This window comes from Neofelis nebulosa, chromosome 10, assembly GCF_028018385.1.
Source record: "Neofelis nebulosa isolate mNeoNeb1 chromosome 10, mNeoNeb1.pri, whole genome shotgun sequence".
NCBI lineage: Eukaryota > Metazoa > Chordata > Mammalia > Carnivora > Felidae > Neofelis > Neofelis nebulosa.
Window position 1 is genome coordinate 37961687 of NC_080791.1, and position 26225 is coordinate 37987911.

At 37.7% G+C, this 26225-nt stretch overlaps 1 protein-coding gene across 4 annotated transcripts in view; it reads left to right on the plus strand.

The window, feature by feature from the left end:
* Window positions 1–26225, plus strand: part of MTMR2 (myotubularin related protein 2) — a 116071-nt gene that overhangs the window by 85213 nt on the left and 4633 nt on the right. For all 4 annotated transcript variants that reach the window (XM_058687402.1, XM_058687401.1, XM_058687403.1 and 1 more), the window contains 5 exons: window positions 658–807; window positions 1557–1745; window positions 17351–17536; window positions 18924–19130; window positions 25449–25541. In XM_058687402.1, coding sequence (XP_058543385.1) covers window positions 658–807; window positions 1557–1745; window positions 17351–17536; window positions 18924–19130; window positions 25449–25541 — 825 coding nt within the window. The remainder of the gene's footprint in view (window positions 1–657; window positions 808–1556; window positions 1746–17350; window positions 17537–18923; window positions 19131–25448; window positions 25542–26225) is intronic.

Consider the following 26225-nt stretch of genomic DNA (forward strand, 5'->3'; position numbering starts at 1 on the left):
GAGAGAGAGAGACAATATCTTAAGCAGCTCCATGCTCACACAGAGCCCCACTGGGGCTCAGTCCTACAGCCCCGGGATCATGACCTGAGCTGAAACCAAGAGTCAGATGCTCAACCAACTGAGCCACTGAGGTGCCCCACTCCCTTGCTTTTCTACTGTGTGTTAGATTAGCAACATTCCATTACTACTATAATTTAGGAGGGAAAAATTCACTTCAGGTATGTAAGTGATAAGCATATGTATAGCGTTCTGGTGGATACTTGGATATTTGATAGCTGCTCCCTGACATTTCTTTATTTAAGATATTTGAATGGCAACAAAATCAATTATCCAATCAACCTGAATGAGACTTTTTTTTTAAAGACAGGGAACATTTTCAGTGTTACTGTGTCCTTCCTTCCTACTGGATATGTTTAGCACAGACCCAGCAATCGATCAGTATTTAATGATTTAAGAAATCTTTCAATATGTAATTGAGTACCAAACTGAACACAGATCCCTGCATTGGAATAGCCTGGCCACTATACCAGTAGACAGTGACTATTCCAACAACTTAAGAGATAGTGCAGACAAGAGAGGTTAAATAGGATAGCTTTTATTTCATTATATTGTAATATTTTAGGTAGTAATCTGTCCTGTGTTTTATTTCACATGTAGGGAATTCCGAATGAAAGCTGGAGAATAACAAAGATAAATGAGCGGTATGAGCTTTGTGATACATATCCTGCCCTATTGGTTGTGCCAGCAAATATTCCTGATGAAGAATTAAAGAGGGTGGCATCCTTCAGATCAAGGGGCCGTATCCCAGTAAGTATGAAGCTTTGATGAGACTTTGCAAATGCTTTTGTACTCTGCGTGATGCTGAAGTTAATGAATGGGAACATGGATGCAGGATAAAAATAGCTGTAGCAACAGGCCTTTTATGGGGGTATTAGAGAATGAGTTATTTAGTAAAATGAAAAGTGGAGGAAAGACTTAAAGAAGTTTCTGAGACTCCGATATGGGTATTAGAGAACTGCACAGAATTGCAATTCTTAACTTGAAAACAAAGTTGGCTCTGTATTCACTATTTCTTTATTTTATTATATATTCTTTAATCATGGTGATAACTGCTCTTTTCCTTCAAACCCTGGAAAGAAGAAAACTTTATAAATTTATGATGAAGTATTGTGTTTTAGAAAGATTGGCTTAAATAATTTTTGTTACAAAGCTCATAGATTCTGAAGATGTTACAGTTAGAGAGTTTGCTGATTTAGTAATAAAACTTTAAGAGGTTTACTTAACACTCTTTTAATATATTTTTTCCTAGAGACAGCACTTCCGAATAATCATGACTTTCATAACTCAATACCTGATTAAAGAATTAGACCAAATTGCCCATATGCCAGAGTTGGCTTGAAAGAAAGACAATGATTTTTTATAGCAGCCTTATATATCCTTTCATGGTTAGGCTTTGGAACTAATCAGAAAGCAGAATTTTATAGAGTAATGTTTTTGAGAAGAATTATAAACAGAAACATATATAAAGGGTGTGTCACTGTTTTTCCCCCCTTAAGGTTTTATCATGGATTCATCCTGAGAGTCAAGCCACAATCACTCGATGTAGCCAGCCCATGGTAGGAGTGAGTGGAAAGCGAAGCAAAGAAGACGAAAAATACCTTCAAGCTATCATGGATTCCAATGCTCAGTCTCATAAAATCTTTATATTTGATGCCCGGCCAAGTGTCAATGCTGTTGCCAATAAGGTGAGATTGTCTTTCAGTAATTAAGATTTCAGTTCCATGAATCAGCTGAGTTTGGTGGGAGCCACAATGTAGTAGAAAGATTTTGGGCTCTCCAGTGACAAAGATATAGATTCTAATGCTGGCTCTCCTGCTTGATGGTGTGACTTTGAGTTAGTTACTTAATCTTGTAACTTTTTATATGTTTACTTTTTTATTGAAGTACAATTGAAATACAACCTTATGTTAGTTACGAGTTTACAATATAATGATTCTGTATTTGTACACACTGTAAAATGATGACCACATCACATCTGTTTACCATCTACTACGATACGAATTTTCTTAGAATGAAAACTTTTAGGATTTACCTTCGTAGCAACTTTAAGAATCATATTATTGACTCCATGGGGACTATAGTCCCCATGTTGTATGTTACATTCTCATGACTTACTTATTTTGTAACTGGTAATTTGTACCTTCTTATCTCCATGCATTTTGTTCCCTGCCAAACCCCCCACCCTGCAACCACCAATCTGTTCTCTGTATCTGTGAGTTTTGTTTGTTCATTTGTTTTGTTTTTTAGATTCGAGGTCTGAGTGCAATGATACAGTATTTGTCTTTGTCTGACTTAGTTCACTTAGCATGATACTCTTGAGGTCCATTTGTGTTGCACAAATGGCAAGATTTCATTTCTTTTTATGGCTGAGTAGTATTCCACATTTTCTTTTTAAAGTTAATTTATACTGAAAGAGAGAGCACAAGTAGGGGAGTAGCAGAGAGAGAGAGGGAGAGGGAGAGAGGAGAGAGGAGAGAGAGAGAATTCCAAGCAGGCTCAGCACTGTCAGTGCAGATCCTGATGCGGGGCTTGAACTTATGAACCGTGAGATCGTGACCTGAGCTGAAGTTAGGCATTTAACCGAGTAAGCTATCCAGGTGCCCCTATACCACATTTTCTTTATACATTCATGCACTGATGGACAAGATAGATTCTTTCCATATCTTGGCTATTGTAAATAATGCTGCAATGAACATAAGAGTGCATAGCTCTTTTCATATTAGTTGTTTTTCTTACAATAAATAGCAAGAAGTGGAACTGCTGAATTGCATAATGATTCTGTTTTTAATTAAAAATTTTTTTAATTTATTTTGAGAGAGAGCAAGTGCACATGTGTGAGTAAGCGGGGGAGGGGCAGAGAGGGGGAGAGAGAGAGAGAGAGAGAGAGAGAGAGAGAGAGAGAGAGAGAGAGAGAGAATGAATCCAAGCAGGCTCCATCATGCTGTCAGCAAAAGTCTGAATTAGGGCTCAATCTTACAAACCATGAGATCATGACCTGAACGTAAATCAAGAGTAGGACACTTAACTGACAGAGCTACCCAGGTGCCCCTATTTTTAATTTTTTGAGGAACCTCCCTACCATTGCCGTCATGCTTATCTTTTTGATAATGGCCATTCTGACTGATGTGCAGTTATATCTCATTGTGGATATAATTTGCATTTCCCTGATAATGAGTGATGTTGAGCATCTTTTCATGTGCCTGTTGGCCATCTGTTGTCTTCTTTGGAAAAATGTCTATTCAGATACTCTGCCTATTTTTCAATAGGATTGGTTGTTGTTATTGAGCTGTATAAGTTCATTATATATTTTGGATATTAATTCCTTATCTGATGTATGATTTTCAGATATCCTCTCCCATTTGCTAGTGAGGAGGTCCCTTCAGTATGCAGAAGCTTTTTGTTTGATGTAGTCCCATTTGTTTATTTTTGCTTTTGTTGCCATTACTTCTGGAGTAGGAGCCAAAAAGATACTACTAAGACCAATGTCATGGAGCTTATCACCTTAGTTTTCTTCTAGGAAGTTGAGGGTTTCTTGTCTTACATTCAAGTCTTTAATCCATTTCAAGTACAGTTTTGTATATGGTGTAAGGTAGTAGTCCAGTTGTATTCTTCTGCATGTGACTCTCCATAACAGTTATTGAAGAGACTGTCCTTTCCCCATGTATATTCTTGTCTCCCTTGTATATTAATTGACCATATATACATGGGTTTATTTCTGGGCTCTCTGTTCTGTTGTATTGCTCTATGTATGTGTTTTCATGCCAACACCATACTGTTTTGATTACTGTAGCTTTGTAGTATAGTTTAAAAAAATTTTTAATGTTTATTTATTTTTGAGAGACAGAGAGAGACAGCATGAGTGGGAGAGGGCAGAGAGAGAGCGAGCGAGACCCAGAATATGAAGCAGGCTCCAGGCTCTAAGCTGTTAGCACAGAGCCCGACGCGGGGCTCAAACTCATGACCTGAGCCCAAGTCGGGTGCTCAACCGACTGAGCCACCCAGGTGCCCCATAGCTTTGTAGTATATTTTAAAATCAGCATGATGCCTCCAGCTTTGTTTTTGTCAGTATAATGGGATATTTTGTGGTTCCAAACAAATTTTGGGATGGTTTTATTTCTGTGAAAGATGCCATTGGAATTTTGATAGGGATGGCATTGAGTCTGCAGATTGCTTTGGGCAATACAACATTTTTCAAATTAATTTTTCCAGTCTAACATATATCTTTCCATTTATTTATGTCTTCTTCAGTTTCTTTCATCAGTCTTACAGTTTGCAGTGTAAAGTTTTCTCACCTTCATAGTTAAATTTACTCCTGCAAATTTTATTCTTTTTGATGCATGTGTAAAGAAGATTGTTTTCTTAATTCTCTGATAGTTCATTGTTAATGTATAAAAAAAAGTAATAGATTTTTATATTGATTTTATGTGATTTGAAGTGATTGTTACTTCACTCCATTCATATATTAGTTCTAATCATTTTTTTTGGTTGAATTTTTAGGGTTTTCTCTATATAAAATCATGTCTACAAATAGTGACAATTTTACTTCTCCTTTCAATTTGGATGCCTTTTATTTCTTTTTCTGCATAATTGCTCTGGCTAGATTTCCAATATTTTGTTGCATAAAAGTGGTGAGAGTGGGTATCCTTGTCTTGTTGGTGATCTTAAAGGAAAAGCTTTCAGCTTTTCACCATTGCGTATGATAGTTGGGGACTTGTCTCACATGGCCTTTATTGTGTTGAGTGTTTTCTGTACTCACTTTGGTAAGAGTTGTTGTCATAAATGGATGTTGAATTTTGTCACATGCTTTTTCTGCATCTTTTAAGATGATATGATTTTTATTCTTAATTTTGTCAATGTGTTTTATCACATTGATTGTTCTGTAGATGTTGAGCCATTCTTACATCCCCCAAATAACTCCTACTTGATCATGGCATATGATCCTTTTAATGCATTGTTGATTTGGTCTGTTGAGTATTTTTGCATCTATGTTCATTAGGGATATTGACCTGTAATTTTTCTTTTTTTTTTCTTTTTTTTTTGGTCTGCTTTTGGTGTCAGGGCAATGCTGGTCTCATAAAATGAGTTTGGTAGTGTTCCTACCTCTTCAGTTTTGGAGGAGTATGAAAGGATGAAAGGATAGGTACTAAATCTTATTTGAACATTTGGTAGAAATCCCCAGTGAAGCTGTCTGGTCCTCGACATTTGTTTGTTGGGAGGTTTTTGATTACTGACTCAGTTTCCTTACTAGTAATCCTTCTATTCAGATTTTCTGTTTTCTTCATGATTTGGTCTTGGAAAATTATGTTTCTAGGAATTTATTCATTTTTTTTCTTGGTTGTCAAGTTTATTGGCATATTATTGGTCATAGTCATCTCTTATATCCTTTGTATTTCTTTAATATCAGTTGGGACTTAACCCTTCTGATTTTATTTATTTGAACCCTCTCTTTTTTCTTAGTGTGGCTAAAGGTGTGTTGATGTTATTAATCTGGCTTAGTTTCATTGATCTTTTCTAATATGGTTTCAGTCTCTGTTTCATTTTTTTCCATTCTGATCTCTATTAGTTTCCTCTTTGTATGAATTTTGGGCTTACTTTGTTCTTTAAAAGTTTCTTGTTTCTTTAGGTAGGCCTGTATTGCTATGAATTTGCCTCTTAGAATTGCTTTTGCTGTATCCCATAGATTATGGTGTGTTATATTTCCATTTTCATTTGTCTCAAGCTATTTTTAATACCTTCTTTGATTTCTTTGTTAACCCATTGATTGTTCAGTACCATATTGTTTAATTTCCATATATTTGTGATCCACCCCCCCCCCCCCCCCCCCCCAGTTTTCGCCTTACAGTTGATTTATAGTTTTGTACCATTGTGTGCAGAAAAGATGCTTGATATGGTTTCAGTCTTCTTCAATTTATTGAGACTTGTTTTGTGGCCTAACATATGATCCATCCTGGGGAATATTCTGTGTGCACTGAGAAGAATGTGTATTTTCCTGTTTTTCAATGGAATGTTCTGTTTATATCTAATAAGTCCATCTGGTGCAATGTGTCATTTAAGGTTGATGTTTATTAATTTTCTGTCTGGATGATCTATCCACTGATGTAAGTAGCCTGTTAATCCCCTACTATTATTGTATTGCTGTCAGTTTCTCCTATTAGGTCTGTTGGTATTTGCTTTATGTATTTAGGTACTCTTATATTGGGTGCATAAATATTTACAAATGTTGCATCTTGCCAGATTGACCCCTCTATCATTATGTATGGCCCATCCTTGTCTTTTATTACAGTCTTTTATGACAGTCTTTCTAAAGGTCTATCTTGTATGGTCAGTATACATATAAGAAAGTGATACCTGGTTTCTTTTGGTTTCGATTTGCAGGAAACATATTTTTTCATGTCTTTACTTTCAGTCTCCACATGTCCTTACATCTGAAATATGTCTACTGGAGGCAACATATTGATGGGTCTTGTTCTTTTTTTTTTTTTTTTTTTTTAATCCATTCAGCACTCTTTTGATCAGAGAATTTAGTCCAGTTACAGCTAAAGTGATTATTGATAGGTAAATACTTATTGGCATTTTTTTTTTTTTTTTTTTTTTTTTTTTTTTTTTTTTTGGTCAATTTGTAGTTCCTCTCCATTTCTTTCTTCTTCATTTGGTTTCTTCCCTTTTGGTTTGATGACTTTCTATGTTCTTGTGCTTAGATTCCTTTCTCATCATTTTTTGTGTATCTACCATGGATTTTTGCTTTGTGGTTACCATGGGGCTCATATATTACTGCCTTTATATGTAACAGTCCATGTTAAGATGATAGCAGGTTAAGTTTGAATGCATTCTGAGGGGCGCCTGGGTGGCGCTGTCGGTTAAGCGTCCGACTTCAGCTAGGTCACGATCTCGCGGTCTGTGAGTTCGAGCCCTGCGTCAGGCTCTGGGCTGATGGCTCGGAGCCTGGAGCCTGTTTCCGATTCTGTGTCTCCCTCTCTCTCTGCCCCTCCCCCGTTCATGCTCTGTCTCTCTCTGTCCCAAAAATAAATAAAAAACGTTGAAAAAAAAATTAAAAGAAAAAAAAAAGAATGCATTCTGAAACTCTACACTTTTATTCCCCCTGATACATTTTGTGTTTTTGAATTCACATTTTACAACTTTTTATTTTGAGTATCTTTTAACTTTTTATTGTGTTTATAGTTATTTTCACTTTTTAAAATCTTTATCCTAACTTTATAAGTGATTAATGTGCTATGCTTACTAAATATTTCTCTTTACAAGTGAGATTTTTACTTTCATTTTTTTGTTATTAATTAGTGCCCTTTCTTTTCAGCTTAAAGAAGTCCCTTTAAAATTTTTTTGTAAGGCTGATGAACTCCTTTAGCTTTTGTTTTCTGGAAAGCTCTTTATCTCTTCTTCAATTCTGAATGATAACGTTGACAGAAAGAGAATTCTTGATAGGAATGGTTTCCTTCAGCAGCTTGAATATATCATGCCACTCCCTTCTGTCCTGAACAGTTACTGCTGAAAATACTGCTGATTGTCTCCTAGAGTTTTCTTTATACATAACATGTTGTTTTTCTCTTGCTGCTTTTAAGATTCTCTCCTTATTTTTAACTTTTGACATTTTAATTATAATATGACTTAGTATAACTCTTTTTGGGTTTATTTTATTTGCAACTCTCGACTTCCTGGAGCAAAATGTCTCTTTCTCTGGTTTAGGGAACATTTCAGCCATTATTTCTTCAAATAAGTTTTCTGCCCCTTTCTCTTCCTCTTGACCTTCTGGCATCCCTATAATGCAAATTTCATTCCACTTAATGTTGACCCATAGGTCCCTTAAGCTATGTTTACTTTTTAAAAATTCTTTTTTGTTTTTGCTGCTCTTTGAGGATGAGCAGCATCCTGCCCTCTCTTCCAGCTCACTGATTTTATCTTGTTATCATATGGTCTGATGTTGAACCCCTCTTGCACTTTTCTGTTTAATTATTGTATTCTTTAGTTCTATGATGTCCATTTCTTTCTTATAGTTTCTATATATTTATTGAAGTTTTGCTGTGTTCATTCATACTTCTGAGTTTCGTGAGCATCTTTATGACTATTTTTTTGAACTTTTTTTCAGGTAAATTAGTTATCTCCATTTCAATGAGGTTTTTTTTTTTCCCCCCTGGGGTTTTAGCTTGTGTTTTCCATTTGGAACATATTTTTCTTTCTCCCAATTTTGCTCAAGTCCCTGTGTTTCTATGTATTAGGTGATAAAACAGCTATGTCTCCTTATCTTGCAGGAGTGGCATTGTTTAGGAGATGAGCCTTATCATTTAACCTTGCCCTAGTTTTTGGTTGTCTTTCAAATCTTTGGGATTGTGTAAGCAGCCTGATGTTTTTTTGGTAGGTCCCAGTTGTTGAGGTTGTACCAAGATCTTGAGTGTTACTGGGGGGTGGGGGGGGGATCTTAGTCATCCCCCAGTTGGGGGCCAATTGGAAGATAGACCCTCAGGTAGCAGCTTTTAAAGTATGCAGATATACACAGTCCTATGGGACTGCAATTGTAGACCTTGCTGGCCTCCAGACCAAGTGATCTGGAGGTGTCCCCTTAGTGACAGTTGTAAAATTTAGGGCTTCAGACAAGTATATGGCTTTTTTTTTTTTTTTTTTTTTTTCTGGAGGTACTGGCAAACTATAGTGGGACATAGTGAGAGCTCATAGGTAGTATCCCTCAGCTCTTGTTTTCTGAGAGCATTTCCATAGACTCAGGATGTGTTACAAACCTGAAGCTATAGATCACGTAGTTAGGCCATTCTCAGAAAAAAGGTTGAGGATATATTTAAACCTGCCAACTATACAATGCCCTGAGGGTGGTTGCCTACCAAGAACTGCCTCTCCAAGTGTTTCAGACCCACAAGGCCCAGAAACACAATCCCCCTTGGCCACCAGAGCCAGGCACACAGTGGGTGTCCCCTAGTGAGCTACATGCACCAGCTGCCTTTGATGGTTCCAGTGAGGTGGCATGTGGGGGTGGGTTATTTAATCTTTTTAGACTTTAATTTGCTCACTTGTAAAATGAGAATAATAATAGCTAACAGGGTTGGTGTGGGGGCAAAACTCATCTAATAAAAAGTGGTGCATAACCCTGTGCTCACTTACATAATAAATAAGTATTCAGCAATTATTTGTTTCCTTCCCCTTCTCCAAACTTGACAACTAACTGAGTTTATGACTGGCTAGAGTGTGCACAGCAGGGCTGTAGGAATCAGTGTTCTCCGTGACCGGTGCTGCCCTCTTCTGACTGCCCTCCACCTCTACAAGTTATTCAGACTGGAGACTTGCAGTTAGCTGGGGCAGTAGTCCTGGTTTCTGCTATAAAGATTTTCATTGTGGAAATAGAAATTTTGGTTCAGTTGACAAAATCTACCATAGGAGAAGGAGAGAGAAGAGATACAATTTAGCTTTAGTAAGTTACCTTTTTTTCTTTTTTTACCCCCAGTAAGTAATGTATCTGTGTCATAGAATTAGCTAATGCAGATAACCAAAAAGAACATATTTTAAAATTCTCCAAATCCTGTAACTAAGAGAGAAACACCATTAAACATTGGTTGTACCTCCAGACTTATGAGTATACGCATGCACACGTACACTTGAAATAGTGGGATAATTATACCTTCCTTTTAAAAACATTGACACTGTATCTTTCTATGCCAATAAACATTTATCTATAACATGATTTTAATGGTACAGTAACTAACAGTATCAACTGTTGTTGGATATTTAGGTCATTTCTGGGTTTTTTTTTGTTTTTTGTTTTTTTGGGTTTTTTTTTGCCTTTATAAGCAACGCTGGGATGATTGTCCTTTAATTAAGTTATGGTGCATGTGCCTAATTATTTCCATCCTGTTTAGTATTTCGAGGGCATTGTGAATTCCAGGAATTCTCTATTAAACTTTAAATATTTCCCCTCAAAGGAGAAATGAGATAATGTGTACATGAAGGCTGCAGGACAGGCACTAGCATATATTGTTCTAGTAATTACTTGTTCGTTCCCCTTCCAAAACTTTACTCTGAATTAGCAGGAGGGAGACTTAGTATGTTTTCTAGCATGAGAGGAGAAAGGAGAGAGAAATATAATGCAGAAAAGGTGGTAAAGCAGACTGTTATATTCCATATCTTATTTTTTTTAATTATTCTGATACAGATTTCATATGGAAAATCCCCTCTTTTTTTAAAGACTGATATATTTTATTTATTGGTACATTTTGCTGGTTATAAAATATATAATAGATAGTATGGAAAAACTAGGCAGGCCTAGAAAAAAGAAATAAAAATCACTATATCCACTAATACTTTAATATATTTTATTCCCTAATTTTTTTTTGTGCATTTATATGTTGATTGTTTTGTTTCTTTGTTTTTCCTCTTAATATTATAGGAACTATTTTCTCTAGTTAAATATTCGTGAAAAATAATGTCATACTCATTATAGCTGTGCCATTCATTTGATCGTGTTTCTTTTTATTTTTTTTTATTTTTTTTTATTTTTTTATTTTTTAAATTTTTTTTTCAACATTTTTTATTTATTTTTGGGACAGAGAGAGACAGAGCATGAACGGGGGAGGGGCAGAGAGAGAGGGAGACACAGAATCGGAAACAGGCTCCAGGCTCCGAGCCATCAGCCCAGAGCCTGATGCGGGGCTCGAACTCACGGACCGCGAGATCGTGACCTGGCTGAAGTCGGACGCTTAACCGACTGCGCCACCCAGGCGCCCCCATTTGATCGTGTTTCTAATATTAGGTGTTCAAGTACTGATTTAGTAGTTTATTTTTTTTTTGTTTTTTTTTTTAAATTTTTTTTTTAACGTTTTTTTTGAGACAGAGAGAGACAGAGCATGAACGGGGGAGGGTCAGAGAGAGAGGGAGACACAGAATCTGAAACAGGCTACAGGTTCTGAGCTGTCAGCACAGAGCCCGACACGGGGCTTGAACTCACGGACTGTGAGATCATGACCTGAGCCGAAGTCGGACGCTCAACCCACTGAGCCACCCAGGAGCCCCTGATTTAGTATTTTAAATATAGCTGACATAAATATCTTTTGTTTGCATCTTTATTTCCTTAAAAGAGTATCCTAGGTATATAATTACCATATCAAAGTTTAAACTGTGCATTTTTAAAGAGTTTTGTTACATATTATCAACATTCTTTGGGAAAGTTGATTCAGTTTACCAGCCTAATGTCTTCTCCCCACTGCCCTCGCCAGTTTTACTGAGATATAATTGATATAGAACTTTGCACAAGTTTAAAGTACGCACTATAATGATTTGCTATGTTACATATATTATGAAATGATCACCACAATAAGTTTAGTTAACATCCATCATCTCATATAGTTACAAGTATCTTTTTCCTTGTGATGAGAACTTGTGAAGTGTATTTTCTTAGCAACTTTCAAATATACAATATGAGATTGTTAACCATAGCCATCATGTTTTACGTCACATCCCCAGAACTTATCTTTTAAGTAGAAGTTTGTACCTTTTGACTCCCTTCCCCAGTTTCCCCACCTACTACCTCCTTTTTAATTTGCAAAAGTGTACATCCTTGTTGCAACAAATATTTTTTACCTGAGCTGTAAGAATATTCTCTGTAGCTTAATCACTGTGAATATGACAAGTCTCTTGCAGTCATGACGCAGGTCAAGAATTAAACCTTTGCCAGCCACGAAGTCTTCCATGAGTGCCCTGCTCTAATCCAGTTCACCTTCTAATCCTACTAAAAGTAACCATTATCCTAACTTCTATAATAATCATCTTGTTGCATTTCTTTATGTTATTATCAAAGTGTATATCCCTAGAATATGGTTTAGCCTTGTTTTTAAATTTAAAATTTTTATTTTTTTTTTTATGTTTATTTATTTTTGAGAGAGAGAGAGAGAGACGGAGTAAGCAGGGGAGAGGCAGAGAGAGAGGGAGAAACAGAATCTGAAGCAGGCTCCAGGCTCAGAGCTGTTAGCACAGAGCCCAATGTGGAGCTCGAACCCATGAACCGTGAAATCATGACCTGAGTAGAAGTTGGATGCTTAACCAACTGAGCCACCCAGGCGCCCCCAGCCTTGTTGTTTTAATACTGCATTTGATCTTTTTTTTTTCTTCCTAATTTTATTTATTTTAGAGAGAGGCGGTGGGGGTGGGGGTAGGGATTGTGAGCAGGGGGTGGGGGCAGAGAGAGAGGGAGAGAATGAGAATCCCATGCTGATGGTGTGGAGCCTGATATGGGGGCTCAAACTCACAAACCATGGTATCATGAGCTGAGCCAAAATCAGAAGTCAGACATTTAACCGTCTGAGCCACACAGGCACCCTGTATTTGATGTGTCTTTTAAGTCTCTCTTAATCTGTAGTCTACCCCTTGCCCATCTCTTTCTTTTCTTGACATTTTATCTGTAGTTTCCCATAGTCCAGATTTTGCTGTTGCATTATGGTATGGTTCAACTTTTTTTCTGTCCTTTGAATTTCTTTCACATGAATTTAGAGGTTTATTCAGATCCAGGTTCAACACCTTTGGCAAGGCTATAGGGGGTATATCAGGAGGGAGGCACATCATTTGTGGCTGATTCTCCTTTGGGGGTGTTAGCAACTGTTTTCTGCTCAGCGCCTAGACAAATTAACTCACTGGATTTGCAAAATGGTGGTATTTTAATTTCATGATTTCTTTTTCAGCTGTTAGTTGAACTCTCCCTATAAAGAAACACTTCCTATTGTCTATATTTTGGTTAACCAGCAATCTAGTTTATGTAAGAAAGCCAGGATAAATACTTGGTTCTTTCTTATTAGCCAGTTTTCCCAGTAATGAACTTGCTATCATCCCATGAAGGTGACTAATTTTTTAAAGTATCATTATGAATGTATGTATTTAAACACATTCAACATTTTCTAATCCATTGCAGAAAATATATATATATATTTTTAAATGTTTTATTTATTTTTGAGACAGAGACAGAGCATGAGCAGGGGAGGGGCAGAGAGAGAAGGAAACACAGCATCTGAAGCAGGCTCCAGGCTTTGAGCTGTCAGCACAGAGCCTGACGTGGGGCTTGAACTCACAAACCACAAGATCATGACCTGAGCTGAAGTCGGACGCTTAACCGACTGAGTCACCCAGGTGCCCCAGAAAATATTTTTTTGAAGTTTAAATTTCTCATCTTTGGTCAGGGGGAGGCTTTTCAAGTTACCTCCTGAGTTCTTTTGACATAACCCTAAAAATCTTCACTATCTGGTGTGAGGTGATATGCCAGACTCATCAGGAAGTCTTGTACATCACCTGCCCCAGACTTAGAACAAGTATTTCTCCAAGAAGTTCTCGTTTCTGTTAGTACGAAATGGTATCACAAACCAGGATGCTGAGGATATTTGCTTACTAGGTGTGTCCTGTTTCGAGGTCTTTTCAGTGAATAGAGTTAGGGAATATTTACATAATTTTAAAGATAAAGTACCTCCTAAATTCATACTGGTGCTTTCAATTTCAATTCAGTGCCAAACATTGTTTACATAGCTTCTTCTCAATTACAAGTGTGTCTCGTTTCTTCCATGCCGGGAATCCTGGTTCTCAGAGACACAGGGAATGATATCTATGTTCCGTAACTACTTGTTTCCTTTATCCTCCCAGTCCCAGAATAACAATACTAATCCCACCATCACCAGTACTTACTGGAAAGTTTATTTTTTCTCATTTGCTCTCCCCATTCACCCCACTTTACGAATACATTATATTTCTTTACATTGTCAGCACATATAGCCTTGACACATTCTCCCTTTTGAACACATACTCTCCCTTTTACCTCTGACTTCGACAAGCAGCTCTAAGTTTTGTGCTCACAACCATTTCGTATATGGATGTCTTTCTAGACATTATCATTATTACTATTACTATTATTATTAATTATTACTGTCTGAAGTTCCCCTCCAAATATTTCAGCAGGGGTTCATGGGAACCATATTCTGAGTATTTGCATGCTAATCAGAGCTTGTGTCCTTTATGTTGGAAAGTCAGTTTGGCTGGACATAAAACCCCTGGCTCACACGTGATTTTCTTGAGTTTCTTAAATATGTTGCTTATTTTCTTTTGGCATAAAGTTTCAAAGGCTAATGATAAATTAAGTTTCTTTACCTTCTAAGTCCCTCTTTTTTACTTGGACATTCAAAGGACTTTTTTTCCTTTTCTTTGAAGTGCAGTTATTGCCAGACTATTGTTTTATGTTGTGTGTTCTGGGTCTATATTCTTGCAATTTTTTAAAATCTTAGTTCTTAGTATTCTGTTTCCTTGTTTTGACTTTTTTCTTCAGGACTTCTGTGTTAGCTCCTCCTTGCCTTTCTTCATCATTTGTCACTTACTCTTGATTCTTTCTTATGTCTTTCTAATTTCATTTTGGTTGTAAATATTTTCCTTTTCTCTATTTCTTTTAACTTGATGTCTGCTGTTTGTTTCTTCTTCTTTAGTCTTCCTGATGTTTTACTCTTATTTCTAATATGTTCCCAAGTTTTTTCACTCCATTTTTTGAGTTTTCTTTTTTTTTTTTTAATTTAATTTCATTTAACTTTTATTTAGGTTATTTATTTTTTCATTTTTGAGTTTTCTAATTCCAACTTATTTTGTTTTTCATGCCTGGTGTTATTTTTTAATGTATTTAGGTTGCTTGAGAAGAGAAAATTTCAGTTTTGTGGGACATTTTCGTTGGATGTGTTATGAGTGCTGCTCATTCTCTTTTTAGGAAAGTGTCTGTGCGACTTGACCTTGATCCTTTTCTAGCTCTCATTCTTAGGTGAAATTAGTTTTCCTGAACTATCGGGATGGTTGCTCAGTTAGAGGGCATGGCTCAAGGTAGGTGTACTCAGAGGTTAGAAGAGTTCATTTCACTGAGCTGCCTCTTGTGTTTTTTGCATGTAGCGTTAAAAAATATGAAGTCTTACTTTCTGAGATTTCTTGGCTCTGTCCTGTCTCTCCCACCCAGCACCCTCCCCCCATTCTTTTTATCAGAAAGATATTCTCTTCCTTGGTCTTGTTTTGTCTGGACCTTCTCTTCCTTTGTCTCTGTCCTGCTCACCTTTGATTATGTACTTAGCAGAAGTGGTCCCTGGCTGGACTGTTAGGGGAATGCATAAGCGTTACATTGGTTTGGCCCCTTCAGATCTGCTATAGATCCGTTAGACTCCCCAGCTGTTAGTATGGACAGAACCCTTCCTGGTTTACACTTCCGAGATTGACCTGTTGGGCTCTCCTGTAGTGCCAGAAGACGAAGGCCAAAACCAGAAGCAGAACAAACACTAAAAAGTATAAGGCTCTTTTGTGTATAAGGTATAAAGTTCTCCTGTTCTCCAGTCCATCTTATATCCATTACTCCCTCTGCTGCTTCCCACAGGTTCATTGACAGCATTCAGCTCTTGTGGCTCTTGGTGGTATTGAAGTTTCACCGAATGCCTTGTATCCATTTCTGTTTTTTTTTTTTTTTTTTTTTTTTTTTTTAAATTTTTTTTTTCAACGTTTATTTATTTTTGGGACAGAGAGAGACAGAGCATGAACGGGGGAGGGACAGAGAGAGAGGGAGACACAGAATCGGAAACAGGCTCCAGGCTCTGAGCCATCAGCCCAGAGCCTGACGCGGGGCTCGAACTCACGGACCGTGAGATCGTGACCTGGCTGAAGCCGGACGCTTAACCGACTGCGCCACCCAGGCGCCCCCCCATTTCTGTTTTAAATGATTTGTGTGGTTTTAATTTTACTATCTGGTTGCTGTGTTTTTTTTTTTTTTTAATTGTTGATTTTATTGAAATGTAATGCACCTGCCATAAAATGCACTCTTTTTAAGTGTGTATTCAAATATTTTTAGTATATTCACAAAGTTCTACAACTATCTGATTCCAGAGCATTTTCATTCTGTTTGTTTTTGTGACTGGTTCTGTGTAGTTTCCACTACCATCTTTCCAGAATATGTTGTAACCAATTTGAATTGAAAGTCTGTCTCTCTTACCCCTGACCTGTTGTGTTTCCACTCTCCAGGAGTAATCCTTGTTAATAGGTCCCTGCCGAAACACTGTTAACTTTGTACTTGTGCCAGTCTTGAATCCAAACTATTTCCCAGACTATCTAATGTCAGAAAGGAAGCTTGACCTTCTGTGTTTTTTTCCCTAATTTGTTGTTGGTTATGAGTTCGTGAGTTTTGTTGTTTTCAATGGTGTGAGTCATATGATCACTTAATTTTATATAACTACAGTGGCCATTCTAATATTTTTCTCATGTTTTTCCATTAGTTCTCTAAGAAGTTGATTTTTATACATGAGAGGTAGGAGATAGTATACTTTATTTAAAAAACAGAGAAAGATTCAGTCCAGAAGAATTAAGTTCTTTCCAGCCACAGCTTATTTTTAAGACCAAATATTTCTCAGTCTGTTCTGCAGATGTAGATTTAAGTATTTGAGGGTAGAGATAGTAATTTATTCTGGTATTCTGTGCTTTTATACTTGTTCCATCTTTTTTCTTAAAAATAATTATGTGGCTAAAATAGAAGCAAGTCATTACGATTGCAAAGCATTTTACAAATATTCAGATTAAATGAGGTGAAGAGGAAGGGAGGTGGAGAAGCATGGTCCAGTAAGAAACTAGATAGATGTTGTCCCTGCACATGGAGCTGGTGATTTCAGTCTAATGTAATAAATTATGTTTGAGTAGAACTTGAAATGTAGGTAGGAAAAAATTAGTGCTTTAAAATGCTTAAGTATCAGGGTGCCTGGGTGGCTCAGTTGGTTAAGCATCTGACTTGATTTCAGGTCATGATCTCACAGTTTGTGACATTGAGCTCCATGCCGGGCTCCACACTGAGCATCAAGCCTGCTTAGGATCCTCTCTCTCTCTCTCTCTCTCTCTCTCTCTCTCTCTCCCTCCCACTCTCCCTCCCTCCCTCCCTCCCTCTCTCCCTCTCTCCCTATCCATCTCCCTCTCCCCCTCCCCTGCTTGCACACTCACTCTCTCAAAAAATAAAACTTAAAATGTTGATCTTCATATATGTAATCACATTTAATTTTTATAACAGCTGTATTAGGAAGTCACGGTAAGAGTGTATCTTTCTGTTTTATAAAGAACATGTAGCAAAGAGTAGTTGTGTTAAGATGTCCCGAGCCATTGAAATTTTCCCATGGAGTTTTCCTATTCATTAATAACGTGTGTCCTCTTTCATGCTATTGGATATTCTGCGGCACTTTTCGATGTATGTTTACATACAATGGGTGTACACTAATTTATGAATTCCTGTGGTGTGTGCTTTTTTTCCCAGGCAAAGGGTGGAGGTTATGAAAGTGAAGATGCGTATCAAAATGCAGAACTCGTTTTTCTGGATATCCACAATATTCATGTTATGAGAGAATCATTACGAAAACTTAAGGAGATTGTGTACCCTAACATTGAGGAGACTCACTGGTTGTCTAACTTGGAATCTACTCACTGGCTTGAACATATTAAGGTTAGGTGTATGTTGTTATTTCTTGTATTATTGTGGAAAATCCAGCAAAGACTTTCTCTGTCCTTTTGTCTGTTTGTCACTTTTCATACAATTGAAATTAAGGTGAAAGTCTCTTTCTATACACTGAAAAATTGCTAGCTGCTTTGATGATTAGAACTACTTCTAAGGTGTGTTGCTTGAGTGAATTAGTTTCCTATACTGTGCATCTGGTTCTGTTGTAATCTATTCTTTCCCTCTTACCACCGCCTCCCGGAATTCTACCCACCATTTTAAAGGACATTATACTGTTGTCTTTCTTTTTGGTTTTAACTCAAGATCAACTTCAGAAGAGGTAATTCTTTTGCAGTGTCTGCATATTTTTAAAAATAACTGAAATTATTTTAAATACCATTTAAATTGACATAGTAATAGATTGATCTGCTGAGCAGTTTTCAGAAAATGCAGACTTCTATAGGCGCGTACATATTAATATGATGAAATAAAGGGAAAGGAGATTTTTCGTGTTAAGGAGCAGACTTGTACTCACATTAGAATCTCTAAAATTCGGACAAAATTGAAGGCCAATTTGACCTCACGAAAATTAGAGACTATTTTTATTGCCTGATACAGAAAGGTAGCTTACTCTAAAGTTTTATACTGTGCTTGCTGTAAGCGCTGTGACGTACATCAAACCGGTAAAGTCAAAGCTATAGGAGCTATAGAATACATTAAGAGAGATCCAATATTATTGCTTTCATAGCTATTCTAATTTGGTGAAGCAAGCATTGTTTAAGTAATGTATAGGACTTCATTTGGCGAATTATTTTTATTTAAATAGATGATGTTGGAATATTTGAAGATTCTTAGAAACAGACCTCTTACAATTTAATCCTTCTTTTCTCTCACTCATACTGTTGATTTGTATAGAACCCAAAGGCACCCTTCACTTGGCTCTTTCATTGTGTAGATTAATAGCCTGCATATATGACGTTTCTCTAGTTCTAAAGGCAAAATGTGGGGCGCCTGGGTGGCGCAGTCGGTTAAGCGTCCGACTTCAGCCAGGTCACAGTCTCGCGGTCCGTGAGTTCGAGCCCCGCGTCGGGCTCTGGGCTGATGGCTCGGAGCCTGGAGCCTGTTTCCGATTCTGTGTCTCCCTCTCTCTCTGCCCCTCCCCCGTTCATGCTCTGTCTCTCTCTGTCCCAAAAATTAAAAATAAAGAAAGAAAGAAAGAAAGAAAGGCAAAATGTTATAGATATTCTTCCACTTACAAGAATTCTTTTTAGGAAGGGACTGGTGTTTTTTCTCCACATATTATTGAGATAATCATCCGTAGTAAAACTGTGTTAGTTAATTTTAAAGAAGGAAGTACTTTGTTAAAATTTTCCTTAAAAAAAAATCTGTCTTGCAGCTTATTCTTGCAGGGGCTCTTAGGATCGCTGACAAAGTAGAGTCAGGAAAGACGTCTGTGGTTGTGCACTGCAGCGACGGATGGGACCGAACAGCTCAGCTAACTTCCCTTGCCATGCTCATGTTAGATGGCTACTATCGAAGCATCCGAGGCTTTGAAGTCCTTGTGGAAAAAGAATGGCTAAGCTTTGGACATCGATTTCAGCTTGTGAGTAGAGAACCTTGACTTGATCTATCTATCACAGGCATTTCTCATATGGCGTGTGAAAACAATGCCTTTTATTCATTAGATACTCATCTAAAACTTACCCCTTTATACTAAACGGATAAACTTCTAGAGGGAACTTTGTTAATTTTGGAAAGCATTAGGATGTCCTCTCTTGGCTGTGTAGGTCTGGTGTCTGGTTCGGTCCCTTCTGTGATCACTACCAGGGGAAACATTAGATGCCATGCGTTGACTTCCACAAGGTGTCTCTACCATTAAATGCAGTTCGGTTTGGCATGAATGGTTATGGAATTACAAGGCACTTCTAATCTTTCCTGTAGATGTAAAAGAAGCCAAGAATTGTTTAATTATTGTTCTTTAAAATTTTTTTTTTTAATGCTTATTTTTGAGAGAGAGACAGAGACAGTGTGAGCAGGGAGGACAGAGAGAGAGGGAGACACAGAATCTGAAGCAAGTGGGGCTTGAACTTGGGAACGGCGAGATCATGACCTGAGCCGAAGTCAGACACTTAACTGAGCCACCCAGGTGCCCCTAATTATTATTCTTAATTTAAGAATACTTCAAAGTAGCAGTGCTCACACAGGAACAGGGTCTTAAAAAAAAAAAAAAAAATCAGGCTGGGACCAAAAGAAGTATCAGAGAAAAAAATAAAACTTTCACTCAGAGTTGGGAATAAAACAGCTTTTTGATTATCCTTCTTCAAGTACTGACACTGTAATGACCATATATATGGAGAGTATTATAGTTAGTTTTATAGAAATGACAAATTTTTGTGCCCTCTATTTGCCTCCACATTTATTTTGATGTTTTTGTTGGTTTCAGATCTGAGTTGGCAAGACCTCAGAGCCCAGACATTCATTGTTGAATGTCTTCTGTGGTATCCCCATGAAATGATTATTTAGTTTCTTCATTAACACCTCCAGAAATCAGCAGTCTCTTCCTCAGGCTATCTGGTCTCACTCTAGAAAGTATACCCACTAGAAAGTTCTTCCTCATAGTGAACTAAAATTTCCTTCCCATTCTCTTACATTCCCCTTTGAAGACAAGAACAAATATAACTGTTTATCCAAATAAGATAGCCCTTCAAGTATTTGGAAATAGCTCTCTGCCCACTTCATGCATAAATTTCAATTCTTCTGGCTAAACATTCTTTTTTATTTTTTTTTCCTCAATCTTTTCCCATCTTAATCCCCTCTTCACTCAAGTTGTCCTCTGGACTTTGATCATGCCTTACTTCAAGTGTGGTACCCAGAACTAATCACAGTTCCCGAAGCAGAGGAATGGGGTTATTATAGCCCTTTCAAAGGATACTAAGCTTTCAGATTTGCTTTTCTGTTACATTATACTTTGGATTCAATTCCTGTACCTGTTAATTAAATAAACATTCAAGTGGTTTTTAGCTGTGTTTCTGTTAAAGACTAAATTTGCAATCCGAAAAGTTGGGTAGGCCTTGGTTCTCTTGTATTGCTTATCTGTGTTAGTTGTAATCATAGAACTTAGAGAGTGAGCAGTAGGAATATTTTCCCAAAAAAGAGAAACAAGGTGGGGAAAAGTCTAGGTGGGATTGAGTTTGGCAAGAGTGGAGTTTAAGGGGGTGGGAGGAGTTAAGAGAGTCACGGAGAGGAGAGTTAGATTGTCAGAGGTGTTGAAGCCACTGAGAGCTTAGTTCCTGGCAGCATTTTCTAGATTAGATGAAAGACTTTCTGAAAGATGTTTGCCCAGACACTGTCTCTAATGTTAACCTTTACTATTCTGTGGTTACCAGGGTGTCCCAGCAGTGTTTATAAATACAGATGACCCTTGCACAATGCACAGTGCAGGGGTTGGGGTGCAGTCAAAAATCCACATAACTGTTGATTCTTCCCCAAAACTTAACTCCTTATATAGCCTATGGTTGACCGGAAGGGAGCCTTACTGATAATGTAATCAATCAACACATTTTTTTGTATGTTGTAGGTATTATATACTGTATTCTGAAAGTAAGCTAGAGAAAAGAAAATGTTATGAAGAAAATTGTAAGGAAGAGAAAATACACTTACAGTACTATAAAAAAAATCCACGTCAGTGAACCTGTGCTGTTCAGCCTGTGTTGTTCAAGATTGACCTGTAACTTGAAAGAAACAGACATTTAAGGGTAGTCAGCTCTTTTGAACTTGAACTGTTAAATAAAATTGGGCATCTGGAGTATCTTTTCAGATGGCTTACATTTTTCAGTTCTCTCTAAAATATACTTACCATGAAAAAAAACATGGGAAAAAAAATCCCCTCTTACTTCAAAGAATGAAGTTGTTTTTTTTTTTTTTTTAATGTTTTTATTTATTTTTGAGACAGAGAGAGACAGATCATGAGTGGGTTAGGGGCAGAGAGAGAGAGGGAGACACAGAATTGGAAGCAGGCTCCAGGCTCTGAGCTGTCAGCACAGAGCCCGACGCGGGGCTCGAACTCATGGACTGTGAGATCATGACCTGAGCTGAAGTCAGACGCTCAACCGACTGAGCCACCCAGGCGCCCCTAAAGAATGAAGTTTTAATCAGCCAAAGCTGCCCATGTTCATATAAATGTGACCAAAATAGTAAACATTTCAGACTGTTGGAATTTTCTGTGGATTCCTAAATTGCTAACTCTGGATTCCTACTCCATTTTTTGCCCATAGTTTTTCTGAAAGCAGAATTTGACAATTAAGGGACAGCTGGTAAAGAGTATACACACACCTTGTTAATGTAGGGTGATGCTTCTCAAACTTTTCAATTTCAGGACCTCTTTCCATTGTTAACAGTTATTGATGACTCCTAAGAACTTTGCATATATGGTTTATAACTACCAATATTTGCTGCCATTATAGAAATTAAATTTTTAAAAAATGTTTAAATATTAATTAAAGAAATGATAAATTGTCTTAGTCTGCTTGGGCTTCTGTAACATAATACCACAAACTGGGTGCGTTGCAAATTTCAACAGAAATTTATTTCTCACATTCATGAAGGCTAGAAATCCAAGACCAGGGTGCCAGCATAGTTTGGGTCCACTGAAGGTTCTATTCTAGGTTGTAGATTGTCAGCCTCTCATGGTGACCTCACATGGTAAAGAGAGCTAGGAACCTCTGTGGGGTCTTTTTTTTTTTTAAGTTTTTTTTTTTTAATTGTTTTTGAGAGAGAGTGTATGTGTACATGTGTACATGCATGCACGAGGTGGGGAAGGGCAGAGAGAGAGGGGGACAGAGGATCCGGAGCAGGCCCTGCACTGACGGCAGAGAGCCTGATGCAGGGCTCGAACTCGTGAACTGTGAGATCATGAGCTGAGCCAAAGGCAGATGCTTAACCATTTAAAATTTACTTATTTTGAGAGAGAGAGACAGAGAGACAGAGAGACAGAGAGAGACAGAGACAGAGACAGAGAATCCCAAGCAGGCTCTAGTTTGATGTTCAAGCAGAGCTCAACATGGGCTTGATCCCACGAACCAACTATGAGGTCACGACTGGAGCCAAAATCAAGTCAGACGTTCAACCAACTGAGCCACCCAGGCATTCCTGGGGGCTTTTGATAAGAATGCTAATCCCACTTACTGGAGTTCTACCCTTGTGACTAGGAGTTCCCAGACAAATGACTCTTGCCATTACATTGGGCATTATGATTTCAGCATGAATTTTGGGGTACACAGACATCAAACCATGGTACTACTGTATGTTATCCTAGATGATTTTATTTATTTATTTATTTATTTATTTATTTATTTATTTATTTATTTTCACTCTCTACACCCCATATGGGGCTCGACTCACAACCCTGAGACCAAGATACAGACTCCATGGACTGAGCCAGCCAGGTGCTCCCAACCTAAATAACATTTTAAAGAAAACTAACTATATTTTCCGAAACAACAACAAAAGAATTTATTGCAAAGAGTGGCATTGTTTTACATCTTTTGCAAATTTCCTTCAGGTCTGGCTTATTAGAAGATGGCTGAATTTCACAACTACTTCAGCATTCAGTTTTCTGCAATATTGCTGTTGCTTGAAGGCAGTGAGGAAAATCAGACTTTTGAGGAAAACCACACAGAGATATGTAGGTTGAGAATCAGAGAGTGTCCTCATAGATTTTTATAGGGAATTGTGGATATTCTTTTTTTTTTTTTTTTTTTTTAATGTTTATTTCGAGTGAGAGCACATGCGTGCACGAGAGCAGGGGAGGGGCAGAGAGACAGGTAGAGAAAGCATACCAAGCAGGCTCTGCGCTGTCAGTGCTTAACCTACAGAGCCACCCAGGCGCCCCTGGATATTCTCTAATACTATGCCAAAATTTAACAACTGCTAATTTCTTCTATGATCCTTGTAATGTGGAGTCCAAAACTAAATCCATGAGGTTTTCACTGTTTGTTCCATTAAATTCCATTGGTCTGTCTTGTACTTGGAATACATTTTTTCTTTTACCCATGCGTGATTCTGTAACATCATGTATTGGTTCTTTGGAAAGTACTGGCTTACTGACTTATCCAGCTCTTCCAATGTTAATGAATTTCATTACATAATATCATAATATCCCATTTGTTAATATCACCAATGATTTTATCAGCAAAGTTTGTATAGCATGAAACTTATTGTGGCAGGTAGTTTTCCACAAATCTAATTTGCACTCAAAGCTTGAATTTTGTCATCGTTTTTCTTTTTTTTTTTTAATTTTTTTTAATGTTTATTTATTTTTGAGACAGAGAGAGACAGAGCATGAACGGGGGAGGGTCAGAGAGAGGGAGACACAGAATCTGAAGCAGGCTCCAGGCTCCGAGTTGTCAGCATAGAGCCAGACGCGGGGCTCGAACTCACTCACGGACTGCAAGATCGTGACCTGAGCTGAAGTCGGATGCTTAACCGACTGAGCCACCCAGGCGCCCCTGTCATCGTTTTTCTTGAAATGATGCATTCATTTTGTACATTTAAAATAAATGTCTGTGGGATATTCAAGTCTTAATAACCATAGTTCATATATTAGTTGTTCCTTCAAGTTAAAATGACGTTGCATGAAAAAGTAGTGTTTGTATCATCAACTTCAATTTACACTAGAAGAACATCATGCGTATTTTCCACTTTGTTACACAGGACGTTAAAAACAAAACAAAACAACTGTCCTTAAGGGGAGAGATTTTTTAAAAAAAATTTTTAATGTTTATTTATTTTTGACAGAGAGAGAGACAGAGCACAAGCAGGGGAGGGCAGAGAGAGAGGGAGACACAGAATCCGAAGCAGGCTCCAGGTCCCGAGCTGTCAGCACAGAGCCTGATGCGGGGCCTGAACTCGTGAACTGTGAGATCGTGACCTGAGCTGAAGTCGGACGCTCAACCAATTGAGCCACCCAGGCACCCCAAGGGGAGAGATTCAATAAGCTTAATTTTTACTGCTTCATCAGGGAAACTGGCTTTTTCCCCTTTCACTTAACGGCAAGTGTGTGGCAAGGTGGAATATAACACTGCTAGTGCAGCTTGACCGCAGTGCCTTGCTTCATTTCCCCTAAAGTCCCCGAAGTTTTATCCTTCATCGCTTTTGTACCATTACTACAAACGTCAATGCACTGAAAGAGGCAAATAATGTCTTAGTATCATTATGAAATTAGTTTGGACTTCACAGAGTTCCCCAGCTCCCCACGTGAGCCCTAGAAATCTATGGACCATATTTTTAGAATCCCTGCTTTGGAGTGTAGAGGGTCTGTTTCAGTCATCTAGGGCAAAGGTCCTTAGAAGAGAGAAAAAAAAAACAAAAACAAAAACAGAAAGCAGGTGAGTACATGCTTGGAAGGTAGATGTCAAGCATTCTTTAAAGGTTTTCGAAAGTTTGTGTTAACGTGATTCTTCTTGATAAAGACGGATGAGACCTAAGATACAGCAGAGTATCACACACTGGCCAGAAGTGTTAAAGGAGGAGGTTGCTTCCTGAGGCTTTTGTACAAGTGACTGTTAATATTTAGGGAATATTAAATCTCTGGGACGAAACATCAGGTTCTGAGATCTGACTGCCGCTGTCTCTATTACTAACTGTTTAGATTTGGGTCTCATTTATTAAACAATGTTGTATTCCTGTGACAAGCATGTCAGAAAATAATCTGACAGTTTGTACATCATAATGGTAATAGAGACTTCTATCTGGTAAAATTATGAGTGATTTCTATTTTCCTTGCTGTGACTCTTTTTAAAAGAGTTTGAACCTTAAAGAATATTGAGCCAGTATTACTTTTATTGGAAAATAAAATTATTTCCATGAAAAAGAAAAGTCCCACAAGCTCATTCAGTATTTCATTTTGCTCTTTCTCCTTCAGAGACTTGGCCATGGAGATAAGAACCACGCAGACGCAGACCGATCGCCTGTTTTTCTTCAGTTTATTGACTGTGTCTGGCAAATGACAAGACAGGTAACTTATCTAGGAAAGTCATTCTTCCATCTTTCTTTTAAGCCATCCAGAATTGGGAGATTTGGTCAATGATTATCCTACATTTCATGTAAAATGGAAATTCTTGTAAGATTTCTCGGTAAGTGAAAGAATATCATTTGCAGATAGCAATAAAACTTGACAGTTTGATCCATTAGCGCTTCAGCCAGAAGAATCAATAATAACCCAAGAGGTTTCCTCCCTCATTTTGCACAAGTAGTTAAGTCATGGCAATATATTTACCCAGAAGCTCATCTATACATTGCTAAGAACGGTAGAGGTAAAGAAATGAATAGGCTAGGTAGCTCTAGCAAAATAAAATCCTATTTTAAGTAATTTTAACGGAAAAATATGCTTATTTAAAAAAAAAAAACTTTAATGTTTATTTACTTTTGAGAGAGACAGAGGCATGAGCGGGGCAGGGGCAGAGGGAGAAGGAGAGGGAGACACAGAATCCAAAGCAGGCTCCAGGCTCCAAGCTGTTAGCACAGAGCCTGACGTGGGGCTCGAATTCACAAACTGCGAGATCATGATCTGAGCCGAAGTTGGATGCTTAACCGACCGAGCCACCCAGCTCCCTTTAGTAATTTCGTTTTTATTTTTAAAAAAATTTTATTAAAAAATTTTTCTTTTTAATGTTTATTTCTGAGAGACAGACAGAGCATA